General features: G+C 43.0%; 1 protein-coding gene across 1 annotated transcript in view; it reads left to right on the top strand.

Annotated features, from left to right (window-relative positions):
* Positions 1-6: 6 nt before the first annotated feature.
* THOC7 (THO complex subunit 7) overlaps positions 7-13994 on the top strand; it is a 20607-nt gene continuing 6619 nt past the window's right edge. The window contains exons 1-2 of the mRNA XM_024746501.1: positions 7-81; positions 13580-13697. Of these exons, the coding sequence (XP_024602269.1) occupies positions 63-81; positions 13580-13697 (137 nt within the window). The 5' untranslated portion in view covers positions 7-62. The remainder of the gene's footprint in view (positions 82-13579; positions 13698-13994) is intronic.

The following is a 13994-nucleotide window of genomic DNA, read 5'->3' as shown; positions in this document are numbered from 1 at the left end:
TTTGACCTCCGCCGCCGCCAACCGCCGCCTCAGCTTGCGCCGCCGCCGCCGCCGCGCACGCCATGGGAGCCGTGACTGACGGTGAGGCCCGCTCGCTGCCGCTCCGGCCCGCTCCTCGGGGCCGCGCGGCCTCCCCAGCCCCCGCCGCCGCCTCCCCCGAGACCCTCGGCCTCCCCCGCCGCTTCCGGGAGCCCCTTGGCCTCCCCGATCGGGCCCCTCGGAGACCCGGGCTTTCCCGGCCGCTTCCCCCGAGCCCTTGGGCCTCTCCCCGGAGCCCTCGCCGTCCCCCTCGGAGCCCCGCGAACTCCGAGGCCCGCTCTCCCGAGGCCGCGCGGGGCGTGGGGAGGGTGCGCTGGGAGGATCGTCGAGGGGCCGGGAGCACACGTGGGGGCCCGGGGAGGCCGGCAGCTATGCGCTGGCGGATGGTACCCGGAAGGGGTCCAGGCTGTCGGAGGATGTGGTGAGGGAGCACTGAGTGGGGGTGATGGGGCCCGAGGGGCGGCGAAGGGGAGGAAGGGGTGGAGGCCTTGCAGCCGGGGGTCCGGAGGACCTTTGGAGAGCTGAAAGGGAGTGGGAAATTCGGGGATGGGCCGAGAGTTTCGGGCCAAGTCGGAAAGAAGGGAGTCCCGGGACAATAGTACCAGGGGTGTCAGCGCACAGAGGGTGGCGCCTGGAGGAGACCTCTGGACAGATTGGGAAGGTCCCCCAGACCATGGGGTGGATCGCACTGAGGCCTGAGAACTAGTCCTGGCTTGGGGGTAGCGAGAGGGAGCTGGGGACAGTATCTAAAAAGAGTAGATGTGGGCGGGGTGTCCGGAGGACAGCCAGGGACTGTGCCTGGGGTATTAAGACGAGCCAGTATAGGGATGGGGCCACGTAGGGTAGATCAGGACTCTAGAAGATTCATTTGTGTGTATGTCTTGGGGAGGGTGGTTTATCTGCTGGAATGGACTCGGAGGAGAGGCAGGGGCTGGGTTTCGGGAAAGTTGTGAGGACAGTTTAGGAGGTCCCTCCATGTAAGGAGGGGCCCAGGGGGTGGTCTACAGATTGAGAGCAGAAATAGAGTGACACCTTGGGGAAGGTGGACAAGCATGATGGGCAACTGGAGGGAGAATCTAAGAAGGTATCCAGTTAAGGAGTAAGGAAGTCCTTTGACATTTGGGAAGGGAGACCTAGGGGTGCAGGGTCTATTTGAAGAAAGAGTGGCCAGTAACCTTAGATGCCTATAGAAAGGCCATTTCTGAAGAGTGGGAGGTAGACAGAGTTTCCACCTTGAAGGACCAGGCCACTGCGGGGAAGAGTAATAGGCCCAAATTTGTGATCATGAATGAGGAGTAATGAAGTGAAGTCTCTTCAAGGTCCAGTTAAAACTTCGCTTCATTCCAGTTTCATTTATTCAGTAGATATTTATCCCACCTGGGCTAGGCCTTGGGCTTAACAGCCCAGAACCAACAGGCAAGACCTTTTCCTCCTCTGAGGTCACAGTCTGGTGGGAAAAACACGTGAGATAATTAGTTTTCACGGTAGCAAACGTTACTACAGAGGAAGTTCAAGGTTCGGAACCGTAGAAGCATGTAACAAAGATTGCTTATCCATTCTCAGAGATCAGAAAGCCTCCCTGAAAAAGTTACTCTTAATCCCGTTTTTTGAAGGATAACTAGATGTAGTTGGATTGGTATGCCAGGTGGAGAACTACTTGTGCAAAGGCCACAAAGCATTGGAAGAACTCAAAGATAGTAAGTATTGGCTAGAAGTTAGAAAGTTATGAGCCAGAAATTTTTGAGGGGAGTGGGAAACCATTAAAAGTTTTTTTAGCATTGGTGGGATGTTATCAGATTTGCATCAAAAACAACCACCACACTCTACTATGTGATGAGGGGAAGGGAAAGTGAGGAGTTAAGTGGCCTCTCTCCTTTCTAACATCTATATAGTATGTTAGTATGTCAAGCATGTTCTAATTATTATCCCCACTTTACAGATGACACTGGGACACAACGAGGTGAAGTAACTTGCCCCAGGTTGCACAGGTAGCAAGTTATAGAGCCTGAGTTCCACATCAAGCAGTCTGGCTCAGAGTTCTTCCTCTTCCCCCTTGTGCATCCTGTCTCTCAGCTGCAGCTGCCCTGGTGCTAGTGAGAGATGATAGAGGCTGGGACCAAGAGAGAATGCAGAGAAGTAGACAGGTGGGAGAGAAATTTATGAGGTCAAATGTCAGGAGAGCGAATGGATATGAGGGGAAGGGCCGAGGACTATCCCTGGTTTCTGATTGGAAACTTCTCTATTCATTGAAGTAGACAACGGCAGGGGAGAGAGAGGTTTTGTCAGAAGGGAAATGGAGAGGGAAGATGAGTTCTAGTAAATGCACTGATTGCAGTCAAATGCTCCCTACATCCAAAGAGGCCATCAGAATCCTCACTCTGCCACTTAAAAGCAGTCTGACCTTGTGCAGGTTAATTAACCTCTTTGAGCCTTACTTTCATTCCTTGTAAATGGAGATAATAATACAGTCTACCTCATAGGCTGGTTTTGAGAATTAGATGCAGTAAAAGTTGTGAAGTGCTTTGCACTGCATCTGATACATAGTAATGTTCAGTAAATACTATTAAATGTAAGAGTTGGTTTACTTGCCTCTCCTCCACTTTCCTTTGATGAGGGCTGTGCCTTCTCCCTCTCTTTTATCTGTGCAGGTTGCCACTCCCTGCCTTTTCTGCCTGGTGACCGCCCATTTATTCTTCAGGACTCACATCAAATATTCTCTGCTCTTAACCAGTTGATCTTTCAGTAGGTTAACCTATTAACCATATTATCTTATGTATATTTCTGCTCTAGCCAATAATACTTAATTTACTTATATGGCATATTCCAGAAAATATTTAAAGCAGCTCATTATAATGAGAAAACGTTAAAATAAATGGATGAGGAAACAAGGCCAAAAGAAGAGCAAGACTAGTAAAAACAAGAGGAAGTTAGAAGTGGGGTGATCCTTGTAATCAGGGGGTCAAATCTGTATGTTAATTAAAGGTGCAAGTGACTTGTTTCCCTAGCTGTCCATACCAAGAGGCAGGACCTAGGCCATCCTGTGATATAGTGTTCATGAGAGCAGGAAGGCAACATTAGATACCCAGGACAAGCAGTGGGGTTTTTTGTTGTTTTTTTTAAAAAAAAATTTTTTTTTTAAATTTTAACACTAAAAAATAAGCTTCTCTTTAGGGTCCTCATAAACAAAAGCCAGTGTCATATCCTTAACCTCTTTTCAGCACTGAGGTTCATAAACCTGTTTCTTAGCACATGCCTTACTAGGTCAAAGAAGGCTAAATCACAACTTAGAAAGGCATTCCAAAGCAGATAGACCATGTGGTTTATTTAGGTGAAGAGCGCTGCTGGTCTGCCTTACTTCAGAGCAAGGTTTTTGGGCTTTTTTTGTTTTAAGAATTATCTAGACCATAGAGGAAAGGACAAGCCACAACTTCTTTAGGTAATCTCGGTAAACTTGATTTTCCTCAGCTGAGCTTTTGGTAAGACTCAAGCAGGAGTGAGTGATACATAATGTAAATATCTATTGCATGCCTCCCAAGCACAGTGCTGGTTATAACAGTAGACTGTATAGAGGAAGACCCGACTCTTACTTGGGGGAGGGAAGCAACAGCATGCAATCAAGTAAGTAAGATAATTTCTGAGAAAGAGCATAATTTGGTTCTGAGAATGAACTAGATGGAATAAGAAAGTAATGGGGGAGGGCTGTGGAGAGTTAGGTTAAAATCAGGTGCTCAGGTGTGACCTCTGATAAGTGATGTTTACGCTAAGACCTGAATGGGTCCACTGCGTGAAGAGCCAAGGAAAGTATTCCAGATAGAGGCAACAACTAGTGCAAAGGCCTGAGGTGCAGACAAGCTCTGTGCCGTTTAAGGAAAATGGGGAAGGCCACTGGGGCTGGATCCAGGTGGACCAGGACGGGTGGGATACAAAAGGAGGTCAGAGAAATAGAGCCTTGCAGGCCATGGAAAGGAGATCAGGTTGTCTTCTGTGGGCACTCGGAAGTGATCGGAGGGTTTCAAGCAGAAGAGTTAGTGATACATCTTTTGCATCATTCTGGGTTGCTGTGTAGAGAATGGATTCTAGGAAGGCAAGAATGGAAACAGGGAGGCCAACGAGAAGTACTCCAAGGTGGGCTTGGATTAGGATGATGACATGACAGTGGAGAGGACTGAGGAGTGGGTGGCCTCCATATTTCTATCATCCTCCTGAAAAGGTCTTGAAGAAGTTCCAATACCTGTCTCTGGAGACTAGAGGAGGGCTGATGTCCTCTTCCAAGTTTGAGTGTCTGGCAAGGTGCTGTGCCTCTGTGTAGTCCTTACATCTGGGTTTGCATATCCAATTGGACTAGGAGGCCTTGGAGGAGAACCTCTTTATTTCCTGTACAAGGACACATTGGTTAATTGGAGGAACTGCCCTCCTCAAAGGGAAGGAGAGAGATGCTATCTTGTTACCTATAGATACTGAACTATAAATATTATCACCAATACCGTTGCCTTTAGATGGACAAGTGGAAGTCCTAGGAAGTTAGTGGCTTACTGTCATATAGCTAGTTATTGGCAAAGCCACTCTCCTCTGTTGCCACCCCAGCATTCTGGCTAACTGGAAAACAGTTTAGATGTTGTTTCTGTTAATTTAAACTATGTTCACAGTTTGTATTTTGTCTGTGTTCATTTAAAGGGTGTTAAACAGTGTTAGTACTCTGATAGAAAGTGTTTCAGAAGCACTTTTTTCAGTACAGAGAACATTAGGTGTATATCTTGATATGCCAGAGCCACAGATGGGAGATGAGAAGGGGGATGGGAGCAGGATGTGGCTGTACACTCCATTTCATAGAGCTTGTTGGTTTTGACAGTGTTTTTTTTTTGTTGTTGTTGTTTATTAAATTAGAAAGTGTCATGCATGGATAATATGCTTGTTAAAACTTGAAATAATGGTTTTTAACATGCCCATGAACAATATGACAGAATAACGGAATGGCACTATGGCTTTTCTAATAATGTAATTGTGTATATATTCCTCTGACTGCAGAGGTGACACTACTCATCTGTAAAAGGAAGACAATAATACATACTTTATAGGGTGTTTTCAAGGATGAAGCGTGATTAATATATGTAAAGCACTTCGAAGTTGAGTGACCATTTAATTGATTGTCCAAACGAGGACACTTTTCAGAGTGAAAGGAAACAAACAAGAGTTATGGTCATCAAATAAAGGAGTGTACAAACGCTAAGTGTCTGCTGCTGCCGCTATTCCAATCTCAATTGCTGATCGAAAGTTAATTAGACATTTGTGGCCAAGGAGTTTGCTTGGCTTTTTTTTTTCACTAGTGCCAATGGATTTGACCACTTTTTGCCCTCATCTGTGGTCCCAGCACAGGGGTTTCTGAAGCAGTTCAAATATAAAATAATAACTTCTTTAGCCAAGATAAAAGGTATCTCAAAGCAAGATTGGAGTTTCAACCTTGACTTTATTAGGGCCATACTCTATAAACATTTAAATAAATCTAGAGAAAAACAAAGGCCTTCAACATTCATTTTTTTGCTTTTCTTTTTTTAATGTTTAATTTAATTTTGGTTTATGTAATTTACTTTGGTATCAGCAATTTATTTAGACTGGGCCTAAGTGTCTCCCGAGAGATCCATATTTACATGGAAGAATCAAACCATCTTATTTATTCTTTCCACCTGACTTCTTTGTGTCTTAATATTGTTGACCTTAAAAGTTGTTTTAATGATTTTAAGCTCCTTGAAAGGAGGGGCTAGGTGTTATTTTACCAGGAGGAATCCAACACAATGGGATATATGTAATTCAGCTTAATAACCCATAAGCGATGGTGATCTAGTGATGACTCTTAAGAGGAATCTACACACACGTTGTTTTTACATGGCCTTAGTCTCTCCTCTAGTTAATAGGTCAAGTCAAGCCAGTTTTCTTTTTTCTTGTTAACACATCATAGATTTATTAAAGAACACTGATGAGAATTTTTAATTCAGAAAAAGTGAAGAAAAATACCTCAAAATGACCAATAAGCTCGCTATCCAGATAACGACTGTTGATACTGTGAGGAAGACAAATAATACACGTTAGGAAATTTAAGAAGAAATGCACCAAGCGACAAGTGAAAACCTTCCCCTCTTCACCTTCCACTGCTAACCCCACTTCCCAGAGGTAATTAGTGTAAGGTGTTTTTTTGTGTACCCTTCCAGAATGGTTTTTAAATGCCATAAAAGGCAAAAAACACCTCGGGCATCAAACTCCTGAGTTTTGAGTCCCAGCTTTACTCCTTCAAGTAACTTTCAGTGCCTTCATTGGTAAATAGGGGTAATATCCACTTTATAGGGCTCTTGTGAGGATAACTTAGCATATTATAAGCATTATGTATATGTTAGTTGGTGTGCCGGTATGCATGTATAAAGTTTACACAAACGTTTACGTGCTCTTTTGAACTATACTTCCATAATTAATGATACATCTTTGAGTTCTTTTGGAGCTTTTTCTACCTTATTTTGTGATATTCTGTTATATATATTTTTTAATTAAGCCCCTTGTAAACATTTTTTTTTTTTTTCTGTTTTTTACTCTTACAAATAGTATGACTGGAGATATATGCATAGTTGTCTTTGTACACTTGTGGGAATCATTTCTAGAAGACAGGTCAAGGGTATATGTATTCTTAATTAAAATACATATTGCCTCATTGGTTTCCTAGTAGCTAGCTGTTTTTTCCTGTGTAATCTTATCTCGTTATCCCTTCCTGTGGTTTTCAGTTTGGATCCAGAGTGTTTAGGAACACCAAGAAAAAGCCAGTGGTGTGCTTGTGTGCCTGCAGAATTTCTTGCTAAACTGCCTTCAGAAAGGAAATGCTTATCCTCACTGTTAGATCACAGAATTGCTATTTCTTGAAAGCAGGTGAGATCAGGAGTTGTGCGGTCTAGCAGATCGGCAGGCACGCTTGGCGGTAGCTTAGCCCTAGGAGGAAGTTACATAACAGGCTCTTATCACTGGTTGTCAAGCCTTGACATGTCCCTGAAGTAAGTGTTTTGGAACTTGGCCCACCATTATCTTCCAAATTGTTCTTCTCTTTCCTTTTTTCAGTATTTGCTCCAAGAGGGTATGAAAACTTGTTTTGTAATCAAGGTTTCAATAGCCACTTTGAGGGAATAACAATTAGGGGTTTTGAAAGCCGTGTTAGTCTGGGTTTAGGAGAGATTGTCCTTTCCACACTAAAATGAGAAAATTCCTAAGATGGCTGTGTCATCCAACCAGAGGCTTGGAAATGGAGAGTTGGTTTAGTGACTGTAAAGCAGTCATTTCTTCCAGCCTGTTTATGGAAAATCGGGCATTAAAATCTAACCCTTTAAAAGGACTTCTTGACATATTTCTTCTAGGTAGAAAGTGGCATATAAGACAGGAAAGGGTCTAAAATACATCCCAGTTTTTTGAGTAAATATTTGCTTGTCACCATGCACGTGTCATAACTGATTTGAAAATGATTTTTGAATGGCAGACATTTTGTAGATATAATTATGGCACACATATAACTGAATCCAGTAGGAAATCTTCCTACGAGCCTAAAATTAGGTGGAAAACCACCACTCTCAGAGCAGATGTTAGGTATTTTGGTTTCAAGGCTTTTCCCAGATGGTTTTGATCCTCGTGGTCAGTTAAGAAAGTAATTGGGACAACTGAGGAATGATGTTGATAACATCACTGAAATAGTTTCTAAGCCATCTTCACCATTTTTACAGGTGGGCCAAGGCCCGCCAGGATTAATATTAGCATCCAGATTGCTTACAGAGTTTCAGCATGATAATTTATGAAGTCAATGTATATAGTAAACAGAACATGTTTAGGTGTGTTCAATCTAGAGCTAATTGAGGAGGTACCATTAAAAATAACAATGCTGGTATCATACACGCTGGGAACTGTCAGCAGCTGGCCGTCTTTAAATTTAAAAAGAACAGAGGCTGTTTGCAAACTGGCAACTTACCCTTTGGTTTTATTTTGTTGCTGTTGGAGCTGTGCTCTGTACTTTATGTATGTTATTTCAATCATCCTCATCCCCAGAGGATTTCCTAGGCAGCAACTGCCTATGCAGTTTAAGCTAGAAATATCATGAACTTACAGTACAAAGCTTGAGACAAGCAAATTTGTGAGAAATCATAACTGGACAAAACTTTGTATGCCTCATATATATCTACATGGGTATATAGATGTATCTATAGATGTATCTCCAACATGTACTCACTTTTTAACATTAAATTGTGAATTAAATTTAGCATGAAGATAAGAACTTTTTTTTTTCCTTTTTTTCTTTCCTACAATGAACAGGCATCATGCCCCTCTGTACACTTTTATTTCCATAAAGTTTCACAGCAGTCCCATGAAGTGGATAGTTTTATTCCCATTTTTAGAGGTGAAGTTAAAAGTTGGTCACAAACACAAAGTAAGCACTGTGGACTAACCAGAACGTTGGACCCAGGTTTTGACTTCTGGCCCAGGGTCTGGCTGTGAAGAAATGCTCTGTAGACAAAAGAGGGATAGGACTGAAGTAGGAGAAAGACCCGTGAATGCCTGGACAGCGAATCCCCCCTCACCAGAACTCATCAGACTGCACTCCTCCTCGTGCTGTGCCGGCCAGTGTTGGCCCTGGCCCCTGCCTTTCGTAATTTGCCTTCCGGGACCTGCGATTCTAATCTCTGCTTTAATTCATGGCATTTTAGCTCCTACTGCCTATGCTTTGGTAGCCTCCTAGGTGCTTCACAGCTGCGTTCCATTTTGTACACTCTGCCCTCAACTTGATCCTCCTAGAAAGTCCAGCCATGAATCTTCAGCAACTCCAACTTGTTGCCTACCAGGAAGGTCCAAGTCTACCAGGATGGCATTTACTACTGTGGACTCCCATAATCTGACCTCTAACTGCCTTTATGAACTTGGGTCTCGATGATGATATCTGTCTTCACACACATCCAGCCTCCCTATTGTCCTAGAGTACTCACAGCCAGATCCAGCCTTGCATTCCACATCTCTGCCTTAGCTCACGGCTTTCTCCCTGCCTGCTGGGGGTGGGGATGGGGAGTAGGGAAACAACTTTAGCTTGCTTTCTTTGTTTCTAACACTTCTATTGAGGTATAATTGATACACAAAGAACTACGCATATTGTGTACAATTTGATGCGTTTGGGCATATACAAACACCTATGATACCATCACCACAATTATAGCTTGCTTTTTCAAACAACAGCTAACAGATTTTGAGTACCTATATGGTTCAAAAATCAAATAATATAAAAAATATTTCCCCATCTTCCAGCCTGTCCTCCAGCTCCCCAACTGATACTGCCCCAATTCCTTGGTAACCCCTTTTATTAGCTTCTTGTATAGCATTCCAGGATATCTATGTGAATATAAACACATGAATATATATTCTTATTTCCCCCCATTTTTATATGAAAAGAAGCATGCCATAAATATGATTCTTCACCTTGCACTTTTAACAAGTTGTATTAAGTGGTCTCTCTCTCTCCCAGTACACAGATGTTTCCTCATTCTTTGTTTTTTATCGCTTCTTAGTATTCCATCATATTCTTATGTTGAAATTTATCTAACCCCCTGTTGATGAACATGTCATATTGCATATAGGCAAGTATATCTAGGATTTTTGGGTCAAAGAGGCCATATTATTTGAAATTTTGATAGATACTGTTAAAATGCCTTTTGGCTTTTTTGACTGATGGTTTTCAAGTATCAAAAGAACAGCTCAAAATCCTCTTTCCCTGTTCCCCCCAAGCTAAAGGAAGCTCTCCTCTTAATCTCCTGCTGTGTGTGTCACTCATTTAACAATCCCAGCTTCCTCTGTGTGTGTGTGTGTGTGTGTGTGTGTGTGTATTCATATGGGTGTTACTTCTCCAACTAGAGTGAAGGAGCTCAGGTCTTTACTTCATGTCCTCAGAACTTAGTCCGGTACCTGCTTACACATCTGCTCATTGATCAAATATTTGTGTCTTTTGTACAAGAAGGGAAATCTCTGCTATGGACCTGAAAATAAGATGGTTGCTGCTAGTCCTTGTTAGTGTTTTATTGAGACGAACTCTTTGGAGGGCAGATGGTCCCAGGCAGGCACCACAAATCCTATTTAAAAATCTTTATTGAGCATCAGAAATGTAAAGACACAGTGTGAGAGGCTGGAGAGCAAACAGAACAAGACATAGGGTGGGCCCTGACAAACCTTTTTCCCAAGTTTATTTGGCCTGTACAATGCTTTAAACATTTTTCAAAATTTTCTGTAATTATGGGCTTCCCTGGTGGCGCAGTGGTTGAGAATCCGCCTGCCAATGCAGGGGACGCGGGTTCATGCCCCGATCCGGGAAGATCCCACATGCCGCGGAGCGGCTGGGCCCGTGAGCCATGGCCGCTGAGCCTGCACGTGTGCTCCGCAACGGGAGAGGCCGCAACAATGAGAGGCCCGCGTATCGCAAAAAAAAAAAAAAAATTCTGTAATTAGGATATTACATACATATATAAAAAGTGCTCAGATCTTAAGTATACAGCTGACAAGATCACAAAATGTATTTGAAACATTTTTAGTTAGTCACCGAACTTTACAAATCTCTTGAAGAGCCAGCTCTGGTAATAGCTTACCCCTTTAGGTCCTTACTCCTCACTTTCCTTACTCCCTATTCCCTGAATTCATTTACATTTGAAATCCCTGGTCCTCGATAAAGTAGGGTGCCTGGGTATCTGAGAGGAAGATGGGGTTTCTTGGGGGCTTGGAAGATTAGAGATAAGAAGATCAAAAAGAAACTAAACAGCCTCAATTGACCACTGGATTGCTCACCCACTGAATGTTTACTTTTAACAAAGTTAAAACATTTGTGATTTTAGAAAGTCAATTTCATTTTCTGCATTTTAATCTCTTCAGGGACTGTGATTTGTCCTTAGTCTCCTCAAATAACATTGTTGGTGGTTAAATACAGAAAGCATTAGTTTATATTTTAAAGTGTAAAATTAAAACACTCGATGAATCTGTAGCTTGAGCCATCTGTCAAAGCCATGACTCTGAGAACAATACCTAATTCTAAAAATGTTTATCTGATGTCACAGAATAGATTTTAAAACTGGAGCCATCTGCCTTCCAAAGTTTATCTCGGTTGCACCTGCGCTCAGAAATACTTCTGCCTACAGACAGGAACTATTGTTTAAAGATTTTTCTGTATTCATCCTGCAGGCTCTCCAGGAATTATTCACACTTTTAAAAATTATTTTTTTTAGATTCACGCACATGGTAAGAAAACAAAGAAATCCTACAAAGTCATATAAAAATTAAATCCCTTCTCATCCTATATCTGTAATCCCTCTCACCAGAAACAGCCACTGTTACCAGTTTCTTGTGGATTCTTCCAAAGATATTCTCTGAATACACAAACATATATGTGATGGGCGCACATATACACACATGGCCTCCTCCTTTTCTACACAAGTGGCAGCAAACTGTTTCTCTGCACCTGTTTTGTTTTCATTTTATTTAACATATCTAAGGAGATTTTTTTGATATCAGTATATACATCCACACTATTCTTCTGGCTGCATATTATTACATTTAATGAATGTTTCATAATTTACCCAGTCTCTTACTGGTGAATGTTTAGGTTTGCAATCTTTCTACCACAAGCAGCACTGTTAAGAATGTCCCTTTACATTTATCTTTGTGCATGGGTGCACATGTATCTATAGGATGAATTCCTAGAACTGGGATAATGGGGTCAGAAAGGTATGTGCGTTTTGAATATTGTATTATTGGCCAGCTGCCCTGCAAAGAGTGTACCAGTTTGCATTCCATCAGTGTGCATAAGTGCGATTTCTCAACACCCTTGCCATCACTGATTATCAGGTCTTTGATCTTTGCCAATATGATAGATTAAAGTGATACCTTACCGTGGTTTCAATTTGCGTTTCTCTTGTTATGATCCAGCATTATCTTGTCCAGGAAGAACGTTAGGTCAGGGCTGCCAGGCAGACCCTTTGGGGCCCCACCTGTTACTCATCATTATCATCTGCACTGCTTTTCTATTCCTTTTTCTCTTTTTTCTTTTCCTTGGAACAAAAGTGAGACAGACTTATTAAAAAAAAAAAAGTCCTCATGGGGAAAGAAACATTACAGATATAATAACTAAATTACACTTTTGGGGGGACTTCCCTGGTGGTGCAGTGGTTAAGAATCTGCCTGCCAATGCAGGGGACATGGGTTCAGAGCCCTGGACCGGGAAGATCCTACATGCCACCGAGCACCTAAGCCCGTGCGCAACAACTACTGAGCCTGCGCTCTATAGCCCGTGAGCCACAACTACTGAGCCCGTGTGCCATAAGTACTGAAGCCCGCACGCCTAGAGCCTGTGCTCCGCAGCAAGAGAAGCCACCACAATGAGAAGCTCGCGCGCCGCAACCAAGAGCAGCCCGCGCTCGCCACAGCTAGAGAAAGCCCTTGTGCAGCAGCGAAGACCCAACGCAGCCAAAAATGAATAAATAAAATAAATTTATTTTTTAAATTACACTTTAGCCCGTGCGCAACAACTACTGAGCCTGCGCTCTATAGCCCGTGAGCCACAACTACTGAGCCCGTGTGCCATAAGTACTGAAGCCCGCACGCCTAGAGCCTGTGCTCCGCAGCAAGAGAAGCCACCACAATGAGAAGCTCGCGCGCCGCAACCAAGAGCAGCCCGCGCTCGCCACAGCTAGAGAAAGCCCTTGTGCAGCAGCGAAGACCCAACGCAGCCAAAAATGAATAAATAAAATAAATTTATTTTTTAAATTACACTTAAAAAAAAAAAAAAAAAACAGGGCTTCCCTGGTGGCGCAGTGGTTGAGAGTCCTCCTGCTGATGCAGAGGACACGGGTTCGTGCCCCGGTCCGGGATGATCCCACGTGCCGTGGAGCGGCTGGGCCCGTGAGCCATGGCCGCTGAGCCTGCCCGTCCGGAGCCTGTGCTCCGCAACGGGAGAGGCCCCAACACTGAGAGGCCCGCGTACCGCAAAAAAAAAAACCTATTCCTTTTTCTCTGACCCATCTCATTCTCTTTTCCTATTCTGCCACTACATCTTTTAAATCTTCTTTTCTTTGTTTCCCTTTTACCAGTACCTCACACTAGTCAGAGACATAAATGCTTTAGACTTCCTTCTGTCTGAACAGGATTTTCAAAAAAAAGTTCTCCGAGAATTATTGGTTTATTTCCCTGGTAGTACCCGAAAATTATTTCTACTCAACAATCCGGTAGTAGAATGCCAGTTCTGTGAGGGCAAGGCTTTTTTCTGCTATAACCTTAGCCCCTAAAACAGTGCCTGACACGAACACTTAATAACTTTCCATATATATATATGATAGTAAAACCTAACAAAATTTAACAATTTTAAATGTACAGTGGCATTAAGTACATTTACATTTCAATAATTTTCTTTTGGATTAATGAATAAGTAATGGTATTGGTTATTTTCCCCGAAAGTTAACAAGAGCCAGACAGTCATTTTAATCCACATTGTTCTTTCCTCCAGACGAAGTCATACGGAAGCGTCTCCTAATTGATGGAGATGGTGCTGGAGATGATCGGAGAATTAATCTGCTAGTGAAAAGTTTCATTAAATGGTGCAACTCTGGATCCCAAGAAGAGGGGTATTTCATTTTGCTGTTGTTTCTATACTAATGTCCTGGTGTGATTTTTTTTTTTAAGACCATATATACAGTCCTGTTAATATTTCAGATTTTCACTCACCTTAAATGTCCAATGGAGTCAACTCTGTTAATCCAGAGTAGACTTTTCTGGCCTTCTCTTCAGAGGCCTGCTTTATGTTTATTAAAATGTGCAGAACGGGCTTCCCTGGTGGCGCAGTGGTTGAGAGTCCGCCTGCCGATGCAGGGGACACGGGTTCGTGCCCCAGTCCGGGAAGATCCCACATGCCGCGGAGCGGC

The sequence above is a fragment of the Neophocaena asiaeorientalis genome, unplaced genomic scaffold (genome assembly GCF_003031525.2).
Source record: "Neophocaena asiaeorientalis asiaeorientalis breed wild unplaced genomic scaffold, Neophocaena_asiaeorientalis_V1.1 scaffold251, whole genome shotgun sequence".
NCBI classification, from domain to species: Eukaryota; Metazoa; Chordata; class Mammalia; order Artiodactyla; family Phocoenidae; genus Neophocaena; species Neophocaena asiaeorientalis.
This window is presented reverse-complemented; position numbering and strand designations above follow the sequence as displayed.